This window comes from Zonotrichia leucophrys, chromosome 2 (assembly GCF_028769735.1).
Source record: "Zonotrichia leucophrys gambelii isolate GWCS_2022_RI chromosome 2, RI_Zleu_2.0, whole genome shotgun sequence".
NCBI lineage: Eukaryota > Metazoa > Chordata > Aves > Passeriformes > Passerellidae > Zonotrichia > Zonotrichia leucophrys.
In genome coordinates, this window is record NC_088171.1 from 21518478 (window position 1) to 21537413 (window position 18936).

Consider the following 18936-nt stretch of genomic DNA (forward strand, 5'->3'; position numbering starts at 1 on the left):
TTTCCAAACAAAGTTTCATACTATTTTATAGCAAATATTTTAATTCCTAGACTTTATGTCTATGCTTTGAAAAGAGCTTCTTTTTAATTATTGCTTAGATTTTACCTCAGCACTATTCACACTATTTTCTTCTTCCCAGCTTATATATTGTTCACAAAAAAAAAGTTCATTTAAATGTAAGACCTTAATAAAGCTCTTGTATCTGCAAATTCTGAGGATTATACCACTTTCTAAATTATTGTCACTTATAGCCCAGAAAATGGGAAAAGAAATTTACATATAAAATCCCCTCAAATAGTTTTGACCATGGGGAATGCTTGAAAACACTATAGCTTCTCCTCATAGCTAGAAACTGTATTTATTTTCCATCACCACTGCTTTTCAGAAATTCAGGAATCCTACCTTTCATTTTCAGCAAGACATCCCTTTCAGTTTCCATTCTCTGCTTACCTGGGATTTAGGACAAAGCCATCTGGGCAGGTGACACTGCTTTATGTTGCCTATTTATTACAGACACAGTGTTCTGGTAAAAACTGAACAAATCAACTGAAATGTAAGAAATCCCCTGAAACAGCTGGATCCTGGTTTTAGTTTATACTGTGGACATTCAGCAGTGAGATGTGTCCAGGAAGAGTTATAATGCACAGGAACACAGGATGTTTGCTCCTCTGCCTGTTGAAAATAGAAATTTCCTGTTAATTTAGCAGACATATGACATTAATTCATCTTTGTTTCTTTTCTTTTTAAAGTCTGCTCTCACAACTACACAGCTGACACTGGTGTGCTGACATCTCCCAACTACCCCAGCGATTACCCGGTGCGCACGGAGTGCACCTACACCATCGCGGTGGGGCTCAACAGGCGCATCGCGCTCACCTTCACCGACTTCTCCCTCGAGGGCAACAGGCGCTGCACTGAGGACTATGTAGAAATCAGGCAAGGCTTGTTATTTATCCTGTCCTGAGTACCGGTTTGTGTGCTGTCCAAGCCCACTTAAACATGTTCGGAATCTTTATTCTTAACTGTACACCCTGCTGTCAATGTGGGAAAAGGACTTAGCAGAAAGCTTTAAAGGCGACTTTTCCTGCTCTCATCCTGCTCTGTTGTCAGCTTTCCCACTTGATAAATTCCAGTTCTGAGAGCAAGTGGAGTGTGTGGACTATGTTCTCATGCAGTGCACTTGGGTTGTTTTCCTTAGTGCAGAAACAAGGAGTTTTATTGTCTGTTTTGTGACACATTTTCCATATTTGAGAAGTTGTGGCAGTTAGGTGAAGTTCCAGGTGACTAGAAAAGGAGAAACCATTGTACCATTTCTTAAAAAGGGTAGAAAAGAGGACGCTGGGTACTATTGACCTGTCTGCCTCACCTCTGTGCCTGGGAATATAATGGAACAGATCCTCCTAGAAGCTCTGCTAAGGCACATGGAAGACAAGGAGGTGCCAGCATGATTTCATCAAGGGTATTCTTGACCAACCCAGTGGCCTTCTGTGATGGAATGACTGCATCAGTGGATGAATGAGCAGCTACAGATGTAATCTCTGCAGATTTCTGTAAAGTTTTTGACAGTCTCCCGCAACATTCTTCTCACTAAATTGGAGAGAGATAGATTGGATGGGTGGATGGTTTGGAAGATGAGAAGTTGATTGGATTGTCACATCCAGAGGGTAGTGGTCAATGGCTTGGTGTGCATATGAGATCTCTGATAAGTGATCCCTCAGAGGTCTATTATGGAATCAGAGTTATTTAATATCTTCATTAATGACATAGACAGTGGGGTCAAGTGCACCCTCAGCAAGTTTGCAGGTGACATCAAGCTGAGTGGTGCAGCTGACACACCTGAAGGACATTATGCCATCCAGAGGGACCTAGATAAGCTTGACCAGTTGGCCCATGTGACCCTCATGAGCTTCAACAAGGCCAAGTACAAGGTCCTGCTCCTGGTTTGGAGCAGGTCTCTGTATCAATACAGGCTGGGGAGTGAACAGATCAAAAGCAGCCCAGGGGAGAAGTACTTGGGGTTTCAGGTGGATGAAAAATCAGAAAGGATCTGGCAATGTGTCCTTGCAGCCCAGAAAGCCAACTGTATCCTAGGCTGCATCAAAAGCAGCATGGGCAGCAAGCCAAGGGAGGTGATTCTGCCCCTCTGCTCTGCCCTGGTGAGAGAAACCCCACCTGGAATGCTGCATCCAGCTCTGGGGCCACCAGCATACGGACATGGACCTTGGAGCAAGCTCAGAGGAGGACCATGAGGACAACCAGAGGCTGGAGCACTCGCATACGATGACAAGCTGAGAGAGTTTGGATTATTCAGAAGAAACTTTTTACAGTGAGGGTAGTAAGGCACTGGAACAGGTTGCCCACAGAAGTAGCTAATGCTCTATCCTTGGAAATGTTCAAGGTCAGGCTGGATGAGGCTCTGAGCAACCTCATCTATTTGAAGATGTCCCTGTTCCTTTCAGAGTTGGGTGGCATAGATGGCCCTTAATGCCCCTTCCAACCCAAACTATTCTATGTCCTATGTTCTGTTTTATGTTTATAGTCTTTATATAGTGGCTACTCTAGGAGGTAACAAGAAGAGCATATAAATAATCTGCTATATTTTTCTATACAGCATCACCATTAAACTTAGGATACTAACCTAGTGATTTCTAGGAAATTTTGCAGGATAGGGACAAGTAGAAGAAAGGAATATTTGCAGGAAGGTTGCCTGCTCACAGTTCAGCAGCACCAAGTGCATATCCTTTCTGCTTTGTGGCTGCAGATGGATTTGCAATTTGCAGTGTTGGTGCACCCATTCCTGTCCTTGTGAGCCAGCTCTCTGGTGAACCATATCTGAGGAATGCAGTGTGTTTTTTCAGTCTGAGCATGCTAAGAGTTTCCATTACCTCACTGAGCATCATGATAAAGCCTATCCTGAACGTTATACCAGATATTCTGTATGGGTTGTTCCTTGGTAAATAGTATTCTCTTTTGAAAACCAAACAAAAATCTGCTTGCTGAAGTTGAAGTATTGAGATTCTGAATTCCACCTGAATTAGCTAGGTTTTTTCAGCTGTGCATACCAACCAGAGAAAGTTATGAAAACCTGAAAAGCTTTCTCAATATTTTCTAAGAAAAGCATTTCACTTTTTTTCTTTTTAGAAAAACAATCTGAGATTAAATGCAATCTAACTTTATTTTAACAATTAACACTTTAATTTGATGACCCAAAAGTGATCTTTTGTTTTCACTTTTTCACCTTAGGAACTGAAAACATTTATTTATAGTATAAATCCAACTTATTTTTCACTGTGAAGAGTTCAGCAGCATTAAACAGGTTCTAAGATATGGGCAGAACATTCTAAGTGCAACTCAGCACATTGCCACTGCCGTAACTGGATTTTTAGAATGCCTCTTCAAACCTGATACTGTTAAACAGGTTAGCTACACAAGTCTTAGGTGAAGTGCCACTCTCATTTCTTGTCCTGAGGTGTCCTCTGATAAACTGCATTCAGTCAACTAAGAAAATTGTTCATCTGACCACAGCTGCAGAGGCCAAGATGCAAGTGAGGTGCAAGTGTAATGAGATGCAACTGTTCTGGCACATTTCTCCAACTGCCAGCAACATGAGACAGCAGCAAGCAGTTTAAGCTAGGAGGATGACAAGAAAACAGTGGCAAAGGCTAAGTAGAAATTTTTCTCAAAAGCAGCTGTAAACCTGTGAATATGCAATTGAAAGTCTTACTGTCCACTTAAAAAGCATCATAGGAAGATCACACCATATATAGGTATAAATTATCTGTCATTGTCCTACTGACCTGTAGGTTGATTGTAATATGAAAGTGCTTAAAGAAAAGGCCAGGAAGCAATTGATAAGCAGCTTGTCACCCTGTTTTTTAATGCTCATAAGGCATGTGCAGGAGGCAAACCAGAACATTAGCTGTGAATCCTGATTACAGAATGAAAAAAATGTTACTGGAAATATTACTTAATTTAAAAACAGGAATATAAGGGGTTTTAGAACCAATTCTGAACACTAAGAAAATATTTCAGAACATGCATCACATCATGAAATTAACTCAGAAATTAATTCCCATTTGTATGGAGGCAAATAAACATGTTTTTTAAAACAAGTCAGCTCATCTAGGTTTGCGTCAGGATAAAGAGTGAGGAGTCAGAAAATTACTACTTCAAATTTAAGGATTACCTTTGGTTGCCCCAATGATTGTCAACTTGTAGAATACAGAGAATATAGTCTACCTGAGACACTGCTCAAACTTGCCATTGTGTTGACACACTCAGGCTGCTGAGATGAGAGAGTGATGTGCCCAGCAAGGAGGTGGTTCTGGTAGGGCTCATTACTGCAAGCAGCAAGACTCAGTATTTGGTAGCAGTATTTCTGTTGAAGATGAAGAGCCAGGATTAGTCTTTCCCAGACCAGAAGGATCACAAGATTTTTGATTTGCTAGCATTTCTCATGGTGTCTCTGACCAAAGGTTTTTCTTCTTTACCATTCTAGAGATGGAGGCTATGAAACTTCTCCTCTTCTTGGAAAATTCTGTGGTACAGACCTGCCTCCTGTTATAATCTCTCACGGTAACAAGCTGTGGATAAAGTTTGTAAGTGACATATTTGGCACAAGAAGGGGATTTTCAGCAGAGTGGGACGGTACCTCAGCAGGTAAAATGACTGCATCAAGTACAGAATTATTTTACACATCTTAGTTTTGATCTTTTCTTTGTAATTAATTTCTCACCTTTTCCCCTTCAATTTTTCTGCTTCCAATATTCTAAAGTCTGTCTGCTAATTATATAGTGACATATATGCAAGTTGTTAAGAACAAAGATATTTCTTGATCCTTGGGCTTTCTTTTTTACCACTGAAAAGAGCATATTATTCCCTAGATATAAAGTAGCTTCAACTTTCTTTTATGTTTAGAAAAGCAGTAATTAAGACTATAATGAAGAGGTTTCAAATTTCTAATACTTCTCTATCAGAAGCGCTCTTCAAGTTAGATAGTTAATACTTCTATTAGCTGTAGGCTGTCTTCTGCTTACAACATTGATGGCTGGATGCAGATTTTTGAGACATTACTGAAGAAGTTCAGGGCATGTGAAGGAGGTCACCAGTGAGAATCACACACTCCAGGTTTAATTTTCCCTTCTTCTAGTTGTTAAATGTTGCTTTGCTTTCTCTGTTATTTTCAGGTTGTGGTGGGACTTTCACAACATCTTCTGGCATCCTCATGTCTCCCAACTACCCAATGCCATATTACCACAATTCAGAGTGCTACTGGCTGCTCAAAGGAAGCCAAGGGAGCCCGTTTGAGATCCAGTTTGAGCAGTTCCACCTGGAGCATCACCAGAAGTGCAACTTTGATTACCTGGCGGTAGGTGCCCTGGGGCACTCTGCCCTACAGGAGGCAGATGAGGGTGCTGAGTACAAAGGCAGGAAGAACACAGGGCCCTGGCTTTCAAATGGTCCCAAGTGACCAGACTCAGAATAGGAAAGCTCCATGTTGCTGTGCTCCCTTCATCTCACGGAGCCATGAGAGGCAAGGCAGCAGTGTCTGTGTAGCTGCTGGTAAGAAAAGCATTTATGTCTAGATAGAAAGAATTTGATAGATACAAATAAGAATCTGTATCTTTTAAATTTTCTGTGTTTTGAACCAAGGCCTTAGCATGACTTCTTAGTAAATTATGGAGAACAAAGCACAATGCTGTCAATAACCATATTGTTAATACCAAATCTAATATCTGAATTGTTCCATAAATTATTTGAATATTTCAATTGAAATTGAAATGGGGTGCTGTGTTCCCCTCTTGGTGACTCAGCCCCTAAAAACTCACTAGTATTCAGTTACTGGCTTCCTGTTTTTGCTTGTTTCTGAAATGCCTGCCAGGCTTCCTCCGAGCAGAAATGGAATTTAACCTCTTGTATACCCAGTAACATGTCCCTAAGCAGACATTTGTTAGGGGAAAATTAATCAGACTTGTAATGTCATCAGCTTTATTATCTTTTCATTTCTCTTTTTTGTTTTTGGTTTGATTTTTTTAGCTATATGATGGCAACAGCAGCAGTGCTAAACCACTAGGTAAATTTTGTGGAGATCAGATACCACAAACCATCCATTCCAGTGGAGACAACGTGTACATAAAACTAAGGACAGACAGCAGTCTGCAGGGTGGAGGTTTCTTAGCCAAATACAAGCAGGGTAAGTGAAGGAAGAGATGTTTCTACAGCTCATGTTGTCTGTGAAGCTGCTTGCAGCCCATGATCTTACATATTTATCAGCACAGTAAAATCTATAGAGCATACCAATGACCCAGATTTTCTGTTCTGGTACAGTTACAGAACATAAAGACCTAAAAATTATCTGCCCATCTACCTGTGAAGGAGATTATCTCCTCCTCAGGAGAAAGCTAGTAAGGTGGCTTTATTTCTGTTACCTGCACCAGTGGCATATGCCACTCCAGATTTACTCAGAATAACAAATGCTGTAAGTCCATAATAGGGTAGATTTGTCAGTTCTTGCTCTTCTGCTCCTTCAGGCTCCTGAATTTTTAAAAGAGAAGGCAGATACAGCAAGATTATCTGATCTTAGAGCTGCTTTTGAGGAAGGATGACAAAGGATAATTGAGTTTCTGTCAGCCAGACTGCCTCATTGTGGGTGCTTGGGATAATTTAGCCTATCAGGAACATTTTAAAAAGCTTAATTTTTAATATCTTGTGGTAAGGGTAATGCTTTTCTTGCAAACATGTTTTTGTAAAATAGTACTATCCCAGAAATATCAGAATAATAGCATTTGGAGAAAAATACAAGAAGACATATGACAAAGTTATTTTATTCCCAGTCGTAATCTGAATCCTGGTGTTTACTTTTCTCATTATACACTTTATATTTTTTAACAGTTAAATGCACGTTGGAAATTACGTCATTTCATAACATACAAAGTGATTTGCAAGCATATTTGTGTCCTCTAAATATGCCCAAGTGACAAGGATTGTAGCAGGTTTATAGATGTGAAGTTGTCCTGGGGTTGGACAATAAACCAGAGCTGTTCATCCACACATGACACATGCACTAATTAGGAGAGGGAGGAAGTCTTGGCTCCCTCATTCCTTACAGATATCACTACCATGTACTTTTCAGTCTGCAATGTCAAGAGGATATATTAGCAAAGGTTTCCCCTGCCTTTCATTAATTAAACAGAAAGAGCACTTTCAAAGCACTCAGATGTAGAACCTGAGCTATCAGATAATGTGATTTACATTCATATTTAATTCCTGAAGATGCATCAGAGAAAGCTTTTAATGGCTTGCCCAAAAGCTAAAATTATGTAGGCAGTATGTTGTAAAATAAGGATGCTTAGACACCAGATACATTTACAGGTACATGAAAGAAATGTAATGATTAATTGGAAAATGTTGCAAAGGAAAACATGGTATCAAGTTACCATTCAAAGGCACCTCTGTGCCTGATATATTTCCAATAAAATCCCTTTGGCAGGGGGTAGCAGATTTTACCTGTCTTGCATTCTTCAAAGCCCATTTTGTGCTCTTTGTCCTGCCTTTCAAAAAGTCAAATGCTTCAGAGTAGCTTTGCAGGCAAACTCCACTCCACCTGACCCTGACCTGCAGCTGTATCCCAAGCATTTTGAAATACTGAAAACGCAGACCTTGAAATCCTTTGGCTAGAATAGAAAAAATGTGCAGGAGGTGGGTGTACTGCCTGTGGTAACAGACAATGGAGCAGTCATGCAAGTGAATCTCAGCTATTTCTGCTGTTCAAACTCTGCAGATTTGCTGCACAAACCGACCAGCCTGGTCTGCTCCTGCCTCCTGCCCACTTCCCTGGGCATTAATTACTCTGCTCTGCTCCCAGTACACACTGTTTGCTCTCTCCAGACAAGGGATTGCCCACACTAATATTTTTGTCATTAGGGAAAGGTGGATACAGGAAAATGAGACTCACTGACCTAATGCCATAATTGTAATTTTGTTCTTTATCTAGTTCAGTTTATTTTTATTTTCTCTGCACTTCAAGGAAAGCTCTTATTATTCCAGCTGAGTGTCCAGTTCTTATGCTAGGATGCTACTGAATGTCTCACAAGGAAAATTATGGCTCCTTTTTAAAAAATTTCATTATCACATTCTCTTCCTGGGGCTAGAAAGCCCAATAATAGGAGTGTACTTTCCATTAGTTGTTTTAGCCAGTGATCATAATTTTTCCTAATTAGCAGAAATAAATCACTTTTATCTATTTGTCAATATTTGTTGAGCACCTCCCCAAATTGTTTCAAATGACAGGGTACATTTCTACAATTAGTTTAAAAAAAATTGTTTCATGAATACCCATGTATTTAGACTTAAAGAAGACTGCCCAAAAATATGTATGTTCAAAAATATATACTGATGGGTATGCAAGTGTCAGAAAAGAAGGTCATAATAGAGCTGATAGATGCAAGTTTGAATAGCTGGAGTTTTGGTTGAAACATACAGAATATGTTCTTCAAGAGGTCACCATTCTCTTTCTGCATGGCTTCTCTAATCTGAAGAAAATATTTCTCACTTTGTAATGCTATCATAGTAACTTTTGAGATACTGGATTAATAACACTGAACAAAAATGATTTATAATCACTTTTTTTTTACAGTTTGCCATGAAGTGCTGACTGTTAATCGTAGCCATGGCATATTGGAAAGCTTAAATTATCCAAATAATTACCCCTTAAATGAGCACTGCAGCTGGACTGTCCAAGCCACCAAGGGGAACACTCTCAACTACAGCTTCACAGCCTTTGATGTAGAAGATGGATCTGACTGTAATCGTGACTTTGTGAAGGTATGTGCCCAAATTCTAGAAACAAGAAAAATCAAGTCTTTAACAAAAAAGAAAAAATAATAAGAATGAAAAAGAGCAAGGGGAAATTTATCTTATCTAAATTTAACCATTAAAGCTCAAGTGTTAAATGATTTAACCCTGTTTCCTCAGTGATCAGTAGGGAGGGAGCATTGCTGCTCAAGGCAGGTGTGAGCCTCTGAGAGGAGAATCACTCTGCAGGTGCCTGGGCTGCTGCACTCTGACTTCCACCTTAGGCTGGATGCACTGGCTTTTAGGGGCAAAGGGAGATGTTGTGATTCCAGCTTCATGCAAAGAGGGGGGAATCCTGAGATTAGCAAATGGGTAGCAAAAAGGCAGTGAGCTCAATTATTTTCCTTTTGTTGTTATCTGAGAAGGAATGAGGAATATTCAAAAACTGATAAATGTCTACATTTTTAAAGGAAGAGTTCCCGTGTCTCTTGTTTATACTTTACATAATTCATCTGCATCTTTAAAGGGACTAAAAGAAAATGAATGCACCCACAAACAAAATGTAATATTTTTAGGCAAATGAAACCACAGAGTCAAGCTGAAACCAAGTACCCTTTATTTTAATTTCCTCCAAAAAAATTCCAAAAAAAAAGTTTTCTCAAGATTTTCTAGGAAAACTGAAAAGTTACTTCCTCTAAACTTTGTACTTAGTACTGTAGATATAAAGGGTAGACATGATCACTCTATGCTGTGGATTATAATCTCCTGCCTACAATTTTGCTGTTTTGCTGGACTAATTCATCCTTCAGATCTCACCCTTGTACAGGATGCCAGCATGCAGCCCCTGTGCTCTACTTAGGGTTTTGCACAAGAGGAACTGAAATTTAGAGAAATCTTAGAGAAGATTGCTTACAGTCAGGGAGAGGACCATGGAATAGTACCTGTATTTCTGGGGATATTTACACCCAGGTATTGCAGAAGGTTCAGCAACAGACTGGTTGATGGCCTAATCTGGTCCTCGTAGATGTGGTCCCTCACTCCCTCTACCTTGTTACTATGGCAACTTTCACAGCTCAAAATTGATATAGTAAATTGAATAGTAAATTGACAAAAGTGATGTTCTTCCAGCTTTCCCCTGTTTGTGGCCAGGAATGGAAAGAAAGAATAGACATGTGAAGAAAATAAACAAGGGAGCACTGTATTGAGAACTAACTACTAAGCCCTGGTTTGTTTTTGTGAGGAGGCTGAAAAAGAAACATTGGAGCCAAGCGGAGAGGCCAGTGCTAGTCTCAAGATGCCTAAAGCCCTGACCCATGGAAAGCAGGAGCCCTGCACACAGTAGCCAGCCTGTGAGGAGCAAGAAACTTGCCAGATTCACTATTGTAGACAAAAGTCAAGGGTGGAGGAATAGTGCCAGGGGCAAGGATCTGATCCAAGGCACTTAAAAGAACAGAAATAAACATATTGGAGAGAATGAGGAGACAGAAGCACTCTTTGCTTAACAATTTTTCAGTGCTTTCAGTCAAAGAAAATACAGGCTGAAAGAGGTATAAAAAAGAGAAAACAAGGGGAAAATAAAGTCATGGAAGTGTGTTAAGGAGGCTTTTATTCTCAATTCATGTAACGTTACTGACAAATCTTTCTCCAAATGCCATTAGGAAATACCCCTTGGAAAAGATGTCCTCATTTGGTTGTTGCATGCTGCACAAATATGTGCCATAGTGTAAAAAGAGAAGGAGGTTGAACCAGCCAGGGAATTGAATAGTGTTTGCTCCCACCCTGCCTCTTGCAAAAGGGGAGGAATTGGCTAGGCTGGGAATGTGCTGTGGTGTAGGGGAAAGGGGGAATCATCTGCAACAAGCATGCAGTTCACTTTTGGACCAGGCTGCAGATATTTGGGACTTTTCTGTTTGAAATCCATATGGAGTCTGACACTGCTGCAAATAGGAAAAAAAAAGGATAATGAAAAGAAACCTCATAGCCATTCAGCTAAAAGAAATTACTTTTCTGCCACATACCAGTTTTGAGATTCCTTTGTTTCACTGAGGTCTAAGAGGGGAAAGATCTGATGCTGTTGCTGAGTATAACAGAGACATAAACCTGTTCACTGTAGTCTAAGTAGGTGATGCAGGGATGATACACCAGAGTCCCTCACAATTTCCTTGGAGGAAATGGGAACCTGCTGCTCAGACACTTTCCATGTAGCTGTGCTCATGAACCAGAGTGGCCACTGGCGCTGATCGAGTGCTCCTTTCCCTGGAAGCTTTTAAGGGCCCCTTCCCCCATCCTGTTTTGGGTTTTTGGCAGCAGCTCTCCCACCTCAGGCACTTACCTGAGCAGACAGCAACACTCTCTTTGTCTTCTTAGCTCTGTGGCAGCTCTGACAGCAGCAGCATGCTGCTCCATGGCAGATGGCAGGCTTGGTGACAATATCTCCTCCTGCTTGCTGGGAGGCTGGGGACAGGAAGGACAAAAGTTGGCTCTTAGGGTGGATTTGCTGATGATTACAGCTGCAGTGGCAGAAGGAGTAAGGAAAAGTGGTATATGATGCAAGGACAAGACTAAATGTTGCAGAGATGTTATGGCACAAACTTGACCTGCCTTAGCAAACTACAGTCAAGAAATGGCAGTTGCAAAAAACCCCCAGAAGTAGTAAAGCAGTTTTTAAAAGTTAATGTGAGAAACAGATTTATGGACATGTGGACATATTTTTATAGTCCCAAACTAAAGCTCTAATTTTTTTTTGAAATCTCACTGAAATCTGAAGGGGAAAATCATGGTGCTTAGTGGGGTGGGGACAGCTAGACTGAGCAAGCTGTTTTCCTGAGTACTGCTGAACCTTGCTTGCTGAACAAAATGCTTTTGGTTCCCGTCTTTATAGGGCCTGTTCTTTAGCTTTGTGTTTAATTATGGCTGACATTCTGACCCAAGCCCACATAAAAAGAGCATTTTGCCTCATGACTAATTCAGTCAGATATACACAGTTAATTTGCTATTTGCTCCCTGGCTTAGTCCACATGTGAGTCAGAAGTTATATGTGTAATGTCAAAACCAAAAAATTTCTACACATGGGTATTCCTAGTGATTTTCAGTTACCAAAGATACTATCCTGCCATAGAGCAAATGACTGTTTCACATTAGGGGCAGGAAGAATATAGTCAGCTGGCCAGTGAGTATAAGTACAAGTACAGTTCTTCCAGACTGAAATTGAGTCACATCTGTACAATGAGAAGTCAGCTGTGCATTGTGTTACCTACTTCCTTTTCTCCTTTGATCATGGGAGGCTTCCTGTCAGCTGGGTCACCATTCCACAGGTGTTATCCATGGTGAGCAGCATTCTCTTTCTGCAGGGAGCATTGGGTGACTCCATCTTGGTCTGGTCTGGGCAGGACCTGTATCTCCACCACTTTAGCATATGCAGCTATTTATACCTGTGCCAAGTAGGAAGGGAAAAACTCTGTTCTTCTGACTTTGGGGCAATTCTCTGCCTCTGTGTGTAGGTGCCAGAAACTGAGAAGGGGCAATGCGGGAGGGAAGCAAAACTGCCGTTTTTATTATATCAGTGTCTAGCATGAATCTCATATGAGCACTTAGCCAGCAAATGAGCACTGTGCAGTGTTTCATGTCCTGTCAGAGGATGTTGGCTCATCACTAGTGATGCTCATAGGATGTGCGACATTTTGGAAGGAGTTTTGCAGTGAAGTTGCAAGAATATGAGATTAATTGCTTCTGATAAAGACATGTACAGAAGTGACAATAATAAGATACAAGACATATCAAATAGCAGAATGTTTACTGGTGATGCTACACTAGCTGTAATTAGATTGGATGGTCTTTAACTTATATTGCTTGCTGTGCCTTGGCTAAATAACTTGACATTAGTCTTTCTAGAGAAGTCATGGGGTTGTAACTAGTGAGATATTGCAGGCAATGACATAGAAATGTCATTCTTTCCTCTACATTCATCAGATTATTAGCTGAACAAGCATATATTTACCTCCCCATCATTAATGATGAATTACCTTCTTATTTGGTATGGCAGAACATAATCTCTGAGAAGGCAAAGTAGGAATAATATAATGATTTTGCCCTGAAGATCAGAATACTGCTGTAGAACTGACATATACTCCTTCCTTATACAAGAAAAATAATATTTGAAAACCACTGATCATTCTGTCTTTAAGTGACGATGTCCCTCTATGTTCTTCTACTGAGAAAGTACAACTGTCCCTTGATGTCCAGTCTGTTTAGCATCTGCTTTTATTAATCACAGGGATGTCATGGATTAGGAATGATATTCTCCAATGTAGTACTCCCACAAAAATCATGCTCTGCTCCCCTCTCCCCCTCCAACCAAAGGCACAAAAGGCAAAGATCAAGGTTGACATAAGAAAATTACCAGTATCAGCAACAAGACTAATGACAGAGGGTATAAGAAAAGAAATTATTCATACAGGCAAAAAAGACCCAAACTGTAACAGACAATCCCAGACAGTTCCCTCTGCCAGATTTTCTGGGCCAGAGGGAGCTCCTTCTTCCTGGCCCTGTCCCTGGCAATGAAATGATGGTACAGAAAAATCCCTGTGTCCTGGCCATGCCCCCTCCCACCTCCTGCAAAAAATTAACCCTGTCCTGTCCTGGCCAGAACCAGGACAAGGGCAGAGCTTGCCCAGCCTTTTGCAAGATGCCAGCAGCCTGACAAACAGATAGCAAAATTGTGTCAGGCAGCAAGACAAATTTCAGAGCTCTCAGTGCAAGTTTCACCCCTTTGGTCTGTGCATCTACTGTCAGTGTTGGAATTATCATTGGGTTAATGCAAAAGAACATCCTATGAGGGCAAACAACTGCCTGATAACAACAAATGTCTTTCTTCTGCTGCAAGCCAGGACAGAGCTCACTTAGGACCAGAGCACTGCCTTGCTTGCTTACTTACTGTCAGTGTGCTTGAGCAGCCCAGACTCTTTCAGCAACTGGGCTCAAAGTGGTTAAAATACCATTGCACGATTATAGGAGGGATATTATTGAATGAATACAGTAATTAATATGGCATCTGCTCCTGAGAGCTGTTTCATTTCCTTCTGGTGGTAGCAGGATATGTCTTTTTTTTCCCTCCTTTTTTAAACCACAGTAGCATTCCAGGGATGTACCATAATATCCTTTTTCTCCATCTGGGAATACTGCATTAGATAATTGCGGCTCACACTCATCTGGTCATCCTCTTTTTTTATTAGCTAACATTAAAGTATCTTACCCTGTTCCTAGTTTTACTCCCTCTTACAATTAGTAAATATGCCTTAACTATATTAGGAGATTACCATTATTGCATTTTATTTATGAGTGTGTCTTTCTAAAGTGCTACAGGAATTCTTCAAGCACAGGGAATGGCTCTTATGGCCATGCATTGATTTACAAAATGTCACTGGTAGTAGATCTCCCTGGAGAAGCAGATGATGTATGAAATAAATCCACCAGGTCCTGCACGCAGACATCAAACCACAGCCTGCTGGCCATGCTGCAGTGCTATCCATTAACATATTATCATGCAAGCTGGCAGCACAACAGCACATCCCTGAATTCCTTCAGGGGGTTATGGGCCTCCAAAAGAAATCTCTCAGTGTAAGACTGTAAGGATTAAAGTGACAATTCTCAGGTTTCTGTGCCAGGCTTCATATACCATTGGTATACAATGAAATCTTAGCCCATGCACTGATTTTTAGTGAAAGATGTGGATATTTAAAAGGAGAGTGTCAGGCCAAAAAGCTGTCCACCCTAAACAGGACCACCTCAGCACTCTGATATTTTATTTTTCTAATTGCCTGCATTGCCAGAATCAAAGTACACTTTGGCTCTGCTGTTTGAAAGGTTACATAGAAGCAAAATTACAAATGAACACAAAACCCCCAACCCCTCACAACAGCTCAATCTGTAGTGATGCCAGGGCTACTGGTGCCTACAGAAACCTCAGATAATGAGAAGCACAAGTGAAGCCAGTACAGACTCCTCTTTTGGACTCTCAAAATGAGTCAGACCTTCATGGACTTGGCCTTTTCCACACCCTGCCAGCTCACAGCAATGTGACTTAGACTGTTTCTTCAGAAAAAAGGCATGCTGCAATGAAATGCCTGTGAAACACCGCCACATGATGATGGTGTGCACACCCCTTGTTGGAGACAGAATATTTGGGACTCATCTAGTTGCAGCTGGATTCTTGTTTCCTTTGTTCTTCTGTATTCTAGATTTTGCTGGAAAGCCTGGCTGTGAGTCTGTCTGCTTATCACACTCAGCACAGACATTGCATTAAAAAGTTACTTTGTGGCTGGGAAACTCCATTTAAATCAGCCAAAGATTCCCCTCATCAAAGGGAAGACCCCAGACAGCTCAGAAAAAAACACACTGAATTTGTGGAAGGTCATGTGCACCCCCTGCACTCTTCCCATAAGCCAGCCTGGAACCCAGAGGCAGGAATATTTCCTTTTTTTCTGTCTCCATTTGCTGACACCAAGCTGCAACTCTCTGTGGTGTCCATAGATCTGCATGATGCAAACTTTCTCAAATAAGGGGGGATTCCCAGAGCCTTTCCTGCCCTCTCTGGCCCTTTATGGTGTCAGTGTGATGCTCCTTCCCCTTGCAGTTCAGTTCATCTGGGCTGGCAAAGCCCAGGAGGAGCAGCACAGCCCTGGCACAGGTCAGCAGCTGCAAACTGCTCAGGCCACCCTGTGCTTTTCAGAGCAGGCACATTCCCACCCCTTGGGCACAGCCCCTCCCTTTGCAGGCAGCTTTTCACACAGATTTCTGCTGAAGAGCAGCTTTGGAAATATTGTTGTGCCAAGCTCCAAAGCGGCCCTGTTCCCTCCACCATGTGTGGATTCTTGCTGCAGAGGAGCTGCCTCAATTTCAGCTTTGAGGACAGCAGTCACTCCACCAAAATAGCAGCAGCCTCACCACCAGGAATGTGATCCCACTGCCACAAAGGCGTGGATCCCCAGGCAGTCCTTGGTCAGCAAAAGCTGCAGAGACACTTGAGGGACCCATCTGGATTCTGTCCACCACAGCATGCTGACTGGGAGGAGGTGCCTTCCCGACAGAGCTTTGGAGATTTAGGATGCTATGCTGAACAAATGAGGTTTTGAGTGCAGATTTTGGGATGCACTGGCTAGGTGGATGTCTCCTAGGCATTCCTTTCTTCAGGAGCAGTTATTTCCTACTCCTGTATCTAAAACAATTTTAAAATTTAATCCAAAGATACACCCTGCATTTCTTACATTCTTATAATTCATTAATCACTAAAAAAATACTGGTTTCATAAAATTTCAAGAAATAGACCTTCCCTAGAAATACAGGAATGAGCAGATATGACTGTAGTTAAAAATCTTTGTTTTCTTTGAGAACGAAGTAAGTGCTAATGCAATAGATTAAAACTATTTTTTAAAACATCACTCCAGTCTAATGTGGACTTCAACATTGCTCATAATTTTAAGAAGGCTCTGATTATTTTAGGCTCAGGTTACAAGACAAAACATAGACTCAGATAAAAATCTTACTATTAAAAAAATAGATATTTATTTATTTCCATATGTTAGATAAATCCCAGCAAGATTAACTAGTATGCCTCTATGTCTAAGTGATACCTGATGTCAAATTCCATTGTACTGTAGAATAAAATGGTTCATTAGTGAAAGTATGTTATGGTGTGGAGACAAGAAAGGTGCATATGGTGGTCAGAGCAAGAACTTTCATAGGGCATAAACATATTTAAATAATCATATTAAATAATCATAATGAAGTATTAGTTAGAACGAGTTCTTTAGGAGGGCCTATTTCTATGGCAGTTGCAAACTCTTATCATCATCCAAACATAAACATAATCTTATTTTGTTCTCCTGTTTGTGCAGAAGTGTCAAGGCTCCATGCAGTCAGTCACTCAAAGTCTTAAGCTGCCTTTGTTTCTGTGAAACAATGTCATTGTGGTGCTCAGCTAGCACACTGGGCCACATCCTGGAGTTTTAATTTGTTTGGATTTTCCTCTGGCTGACAGACCTGCAGGTTCTTAAGTTTGCACTTTACCCTACTGGAAGGAAATGTGTTGCTTGGAAATTAATTATTTTTGGTTTTGTTATTTCTTGTTTTAACCATTAATGGTGATCTCTCTAGAGTGCATTATCTTACTTGGATGAGGATTTTATTTGTTTTTTGCTTTTTGTTTTCTGGTAGTATATTTGTGGCAATGCCATCAAAATTTCCTTTCCAGAATTTCTTTTTCTTTCATTTCCTTTCAGGAAGAGCTATTCAGAAACCTGTAATCACTGCCTCTGGTGTTTAGATCCAAACAGTCCCATATCAGCTTTGCCAGTTCTGAGAGGAAAGGGATACTTGTGTGTGTGTGTCACACTGCCCTGGAGGCTCCGAGCATGGGTGGGACACTGGTGGCTCTGTTGGTTTGATCCAGGGCAGTGCCTCCTTTCCTGAGCTCTGCAAATACAGCCCAGGACAGCTGCTGCTGGTCCCTGTATGAAGGGTTTCTGACAGCAAATAGTTTGTTCCAAGCCTTAGTTGGAGATAATTATTACTAAAATTGCTCACTGTTATGATGCATTTGTGGCATCTGATGACAGTATTATTTACAGTACAGTGAAAGAGAACTGTCAGTATTTATAGCATAGATTTCCCCCTCATATAAAACTGAAAGTTTGTTTTTGAAGACTATCACCTCTTGATCAAGACTGTATGTTATTACTAACTAGTGTACATAAGCAGCTTTTTTCCAGGGCTGATTAGGCATAGGCTTTTCCTCTGCAATGTTTTTTCCTGGTGAACAAAACAAAAAACACGCCTTTTCATAGAAATAACATTCTCCAGTAGAAAACTGATATTTTGCCTTATCCCTGTTCCCCACCCCCTAGTTTTCTGCCAGGAAAACTGAACAGATGGAGTCTTACTACCAGTCTGAAAGGCTCACTTCTGCAAGACAGAGTAAGCTTGACAAGGCAGTCGGCTAGAAAATTGTCCCTACCTCGAGTATGTCCAAATGGAACACATTCCAAGGTTATTTTCCCCATTTTTTATAGATCTTTATTTCTTCCAAGTAGAGGAAACCTCATTTTCCAGTCAGCTCAGTCCTTGAGCCCCTGCTCCAGTTCTGGTAATGAGTTTTTCTGTGACACAGGTCGTGCCCTTTTGCTTTGCTCCTCCAAAGAGAAGCGAACAGCTGTGGCCTCCAGGGCACCATTATTGGTCTTAGTGACATTTTTCCAGGCTGAAGAGTCAGAAGAGCCAAAATGCAATACTGGTGGCCATGGTGTCCCCCAGGAGAGCTACCCGAGCCAAACCCTTCCAGCAGCTTTTGCTGGTCCTGCTCTCCCAACCCATTCTAAAGAACAGCAGATGGTTTTCAGCTGCCACTGGGCTGAAACACAGCTTGATTCATCCCTTAGAGAGCTGGTACCTCCCCTTTTACCTTCATGTCAACCTATGCACTTGCTCCCTGGGAGCCTGGTAAGGAGTTTCTTCTAGCAGTTATTGAGCTGTGCCCAATAATTCATTTTAACATGGCCCATCCCCCCTGGACCCAGGGCTGCAGGCTGCTGAAATGATGTGTTCTGCTTGCTGCTGGGCAATTGCTTTGCTAGAAAGGAGAGGCTAAGGTTCTGAACGTGTGTTGCAGGTGTCTGCCTGTTTTGCTGGTTGAATTATCTGCCAAAATTATTATGAAGTGCTTGGATTTTCTGGTGGAGGCTAAAATGTCTGAACAAATAAATATATTACAAAAGCAATATACACACAGGGAAAAAACACTTTCTTCCCAATGGGGAGCTGGAAGAGAGTCAAATTACCAGTTCCTGGAGTCAGTATGGTGCAGGAGTGACTAATACACTGCCCCAAAAATCCAGTTGTCTTGCACAATCATAAGGAATATCTTGCCTCATATAGACTGCAGAAGAACCTTCCCTCAGTTTGCAGCAGTTTAAGATGACACAGCTGACAAAGCAGGACCTGACACAAGAAACTTTATCCCAGATATCAGGAGAGAAGTTATGGCTCATGAGAGCTGTGTGCAGCTTCAGTTTCCCTTGCCTGTGTTTGTGTGAGAGCAAAAGGTGGTTTGAGAAGTTCAAAATGCCCTGTGAAAACACACAGCTGTTCCCT

The 18936-nt window shown here is 41.2% G+C and overlaps 1 protein-coding gene across 1 annotated transcript in view; it reads left to right on the top strand.

Moving 5' to 3' along the window:
- Positions 1-18936, top strand: part of CUBN (cubilin) — a 145288-nt gene that overhangs the window by 38103 nt on the left and 88249 nt on the right. The window contains exons 25-29 of the mRNA XM_064704204.1: positions 750-936; positions 4499-4659; positions 5187-5368; positions 6037-6193; positions 8636-8823. Coding sequence (XP_064560274.1) covers positions 750-936; positions 4499-4659; positions 5187-5368; positions 6037-6193; positions 8636-8823 — 875 coding nt within the window. The remainder of the gene's footprint in view (positions 1-749; positions 937-4498; positions 4660-5186; positions 5369-6036; positions 6194-8635; positions 8824-18936) is intronic.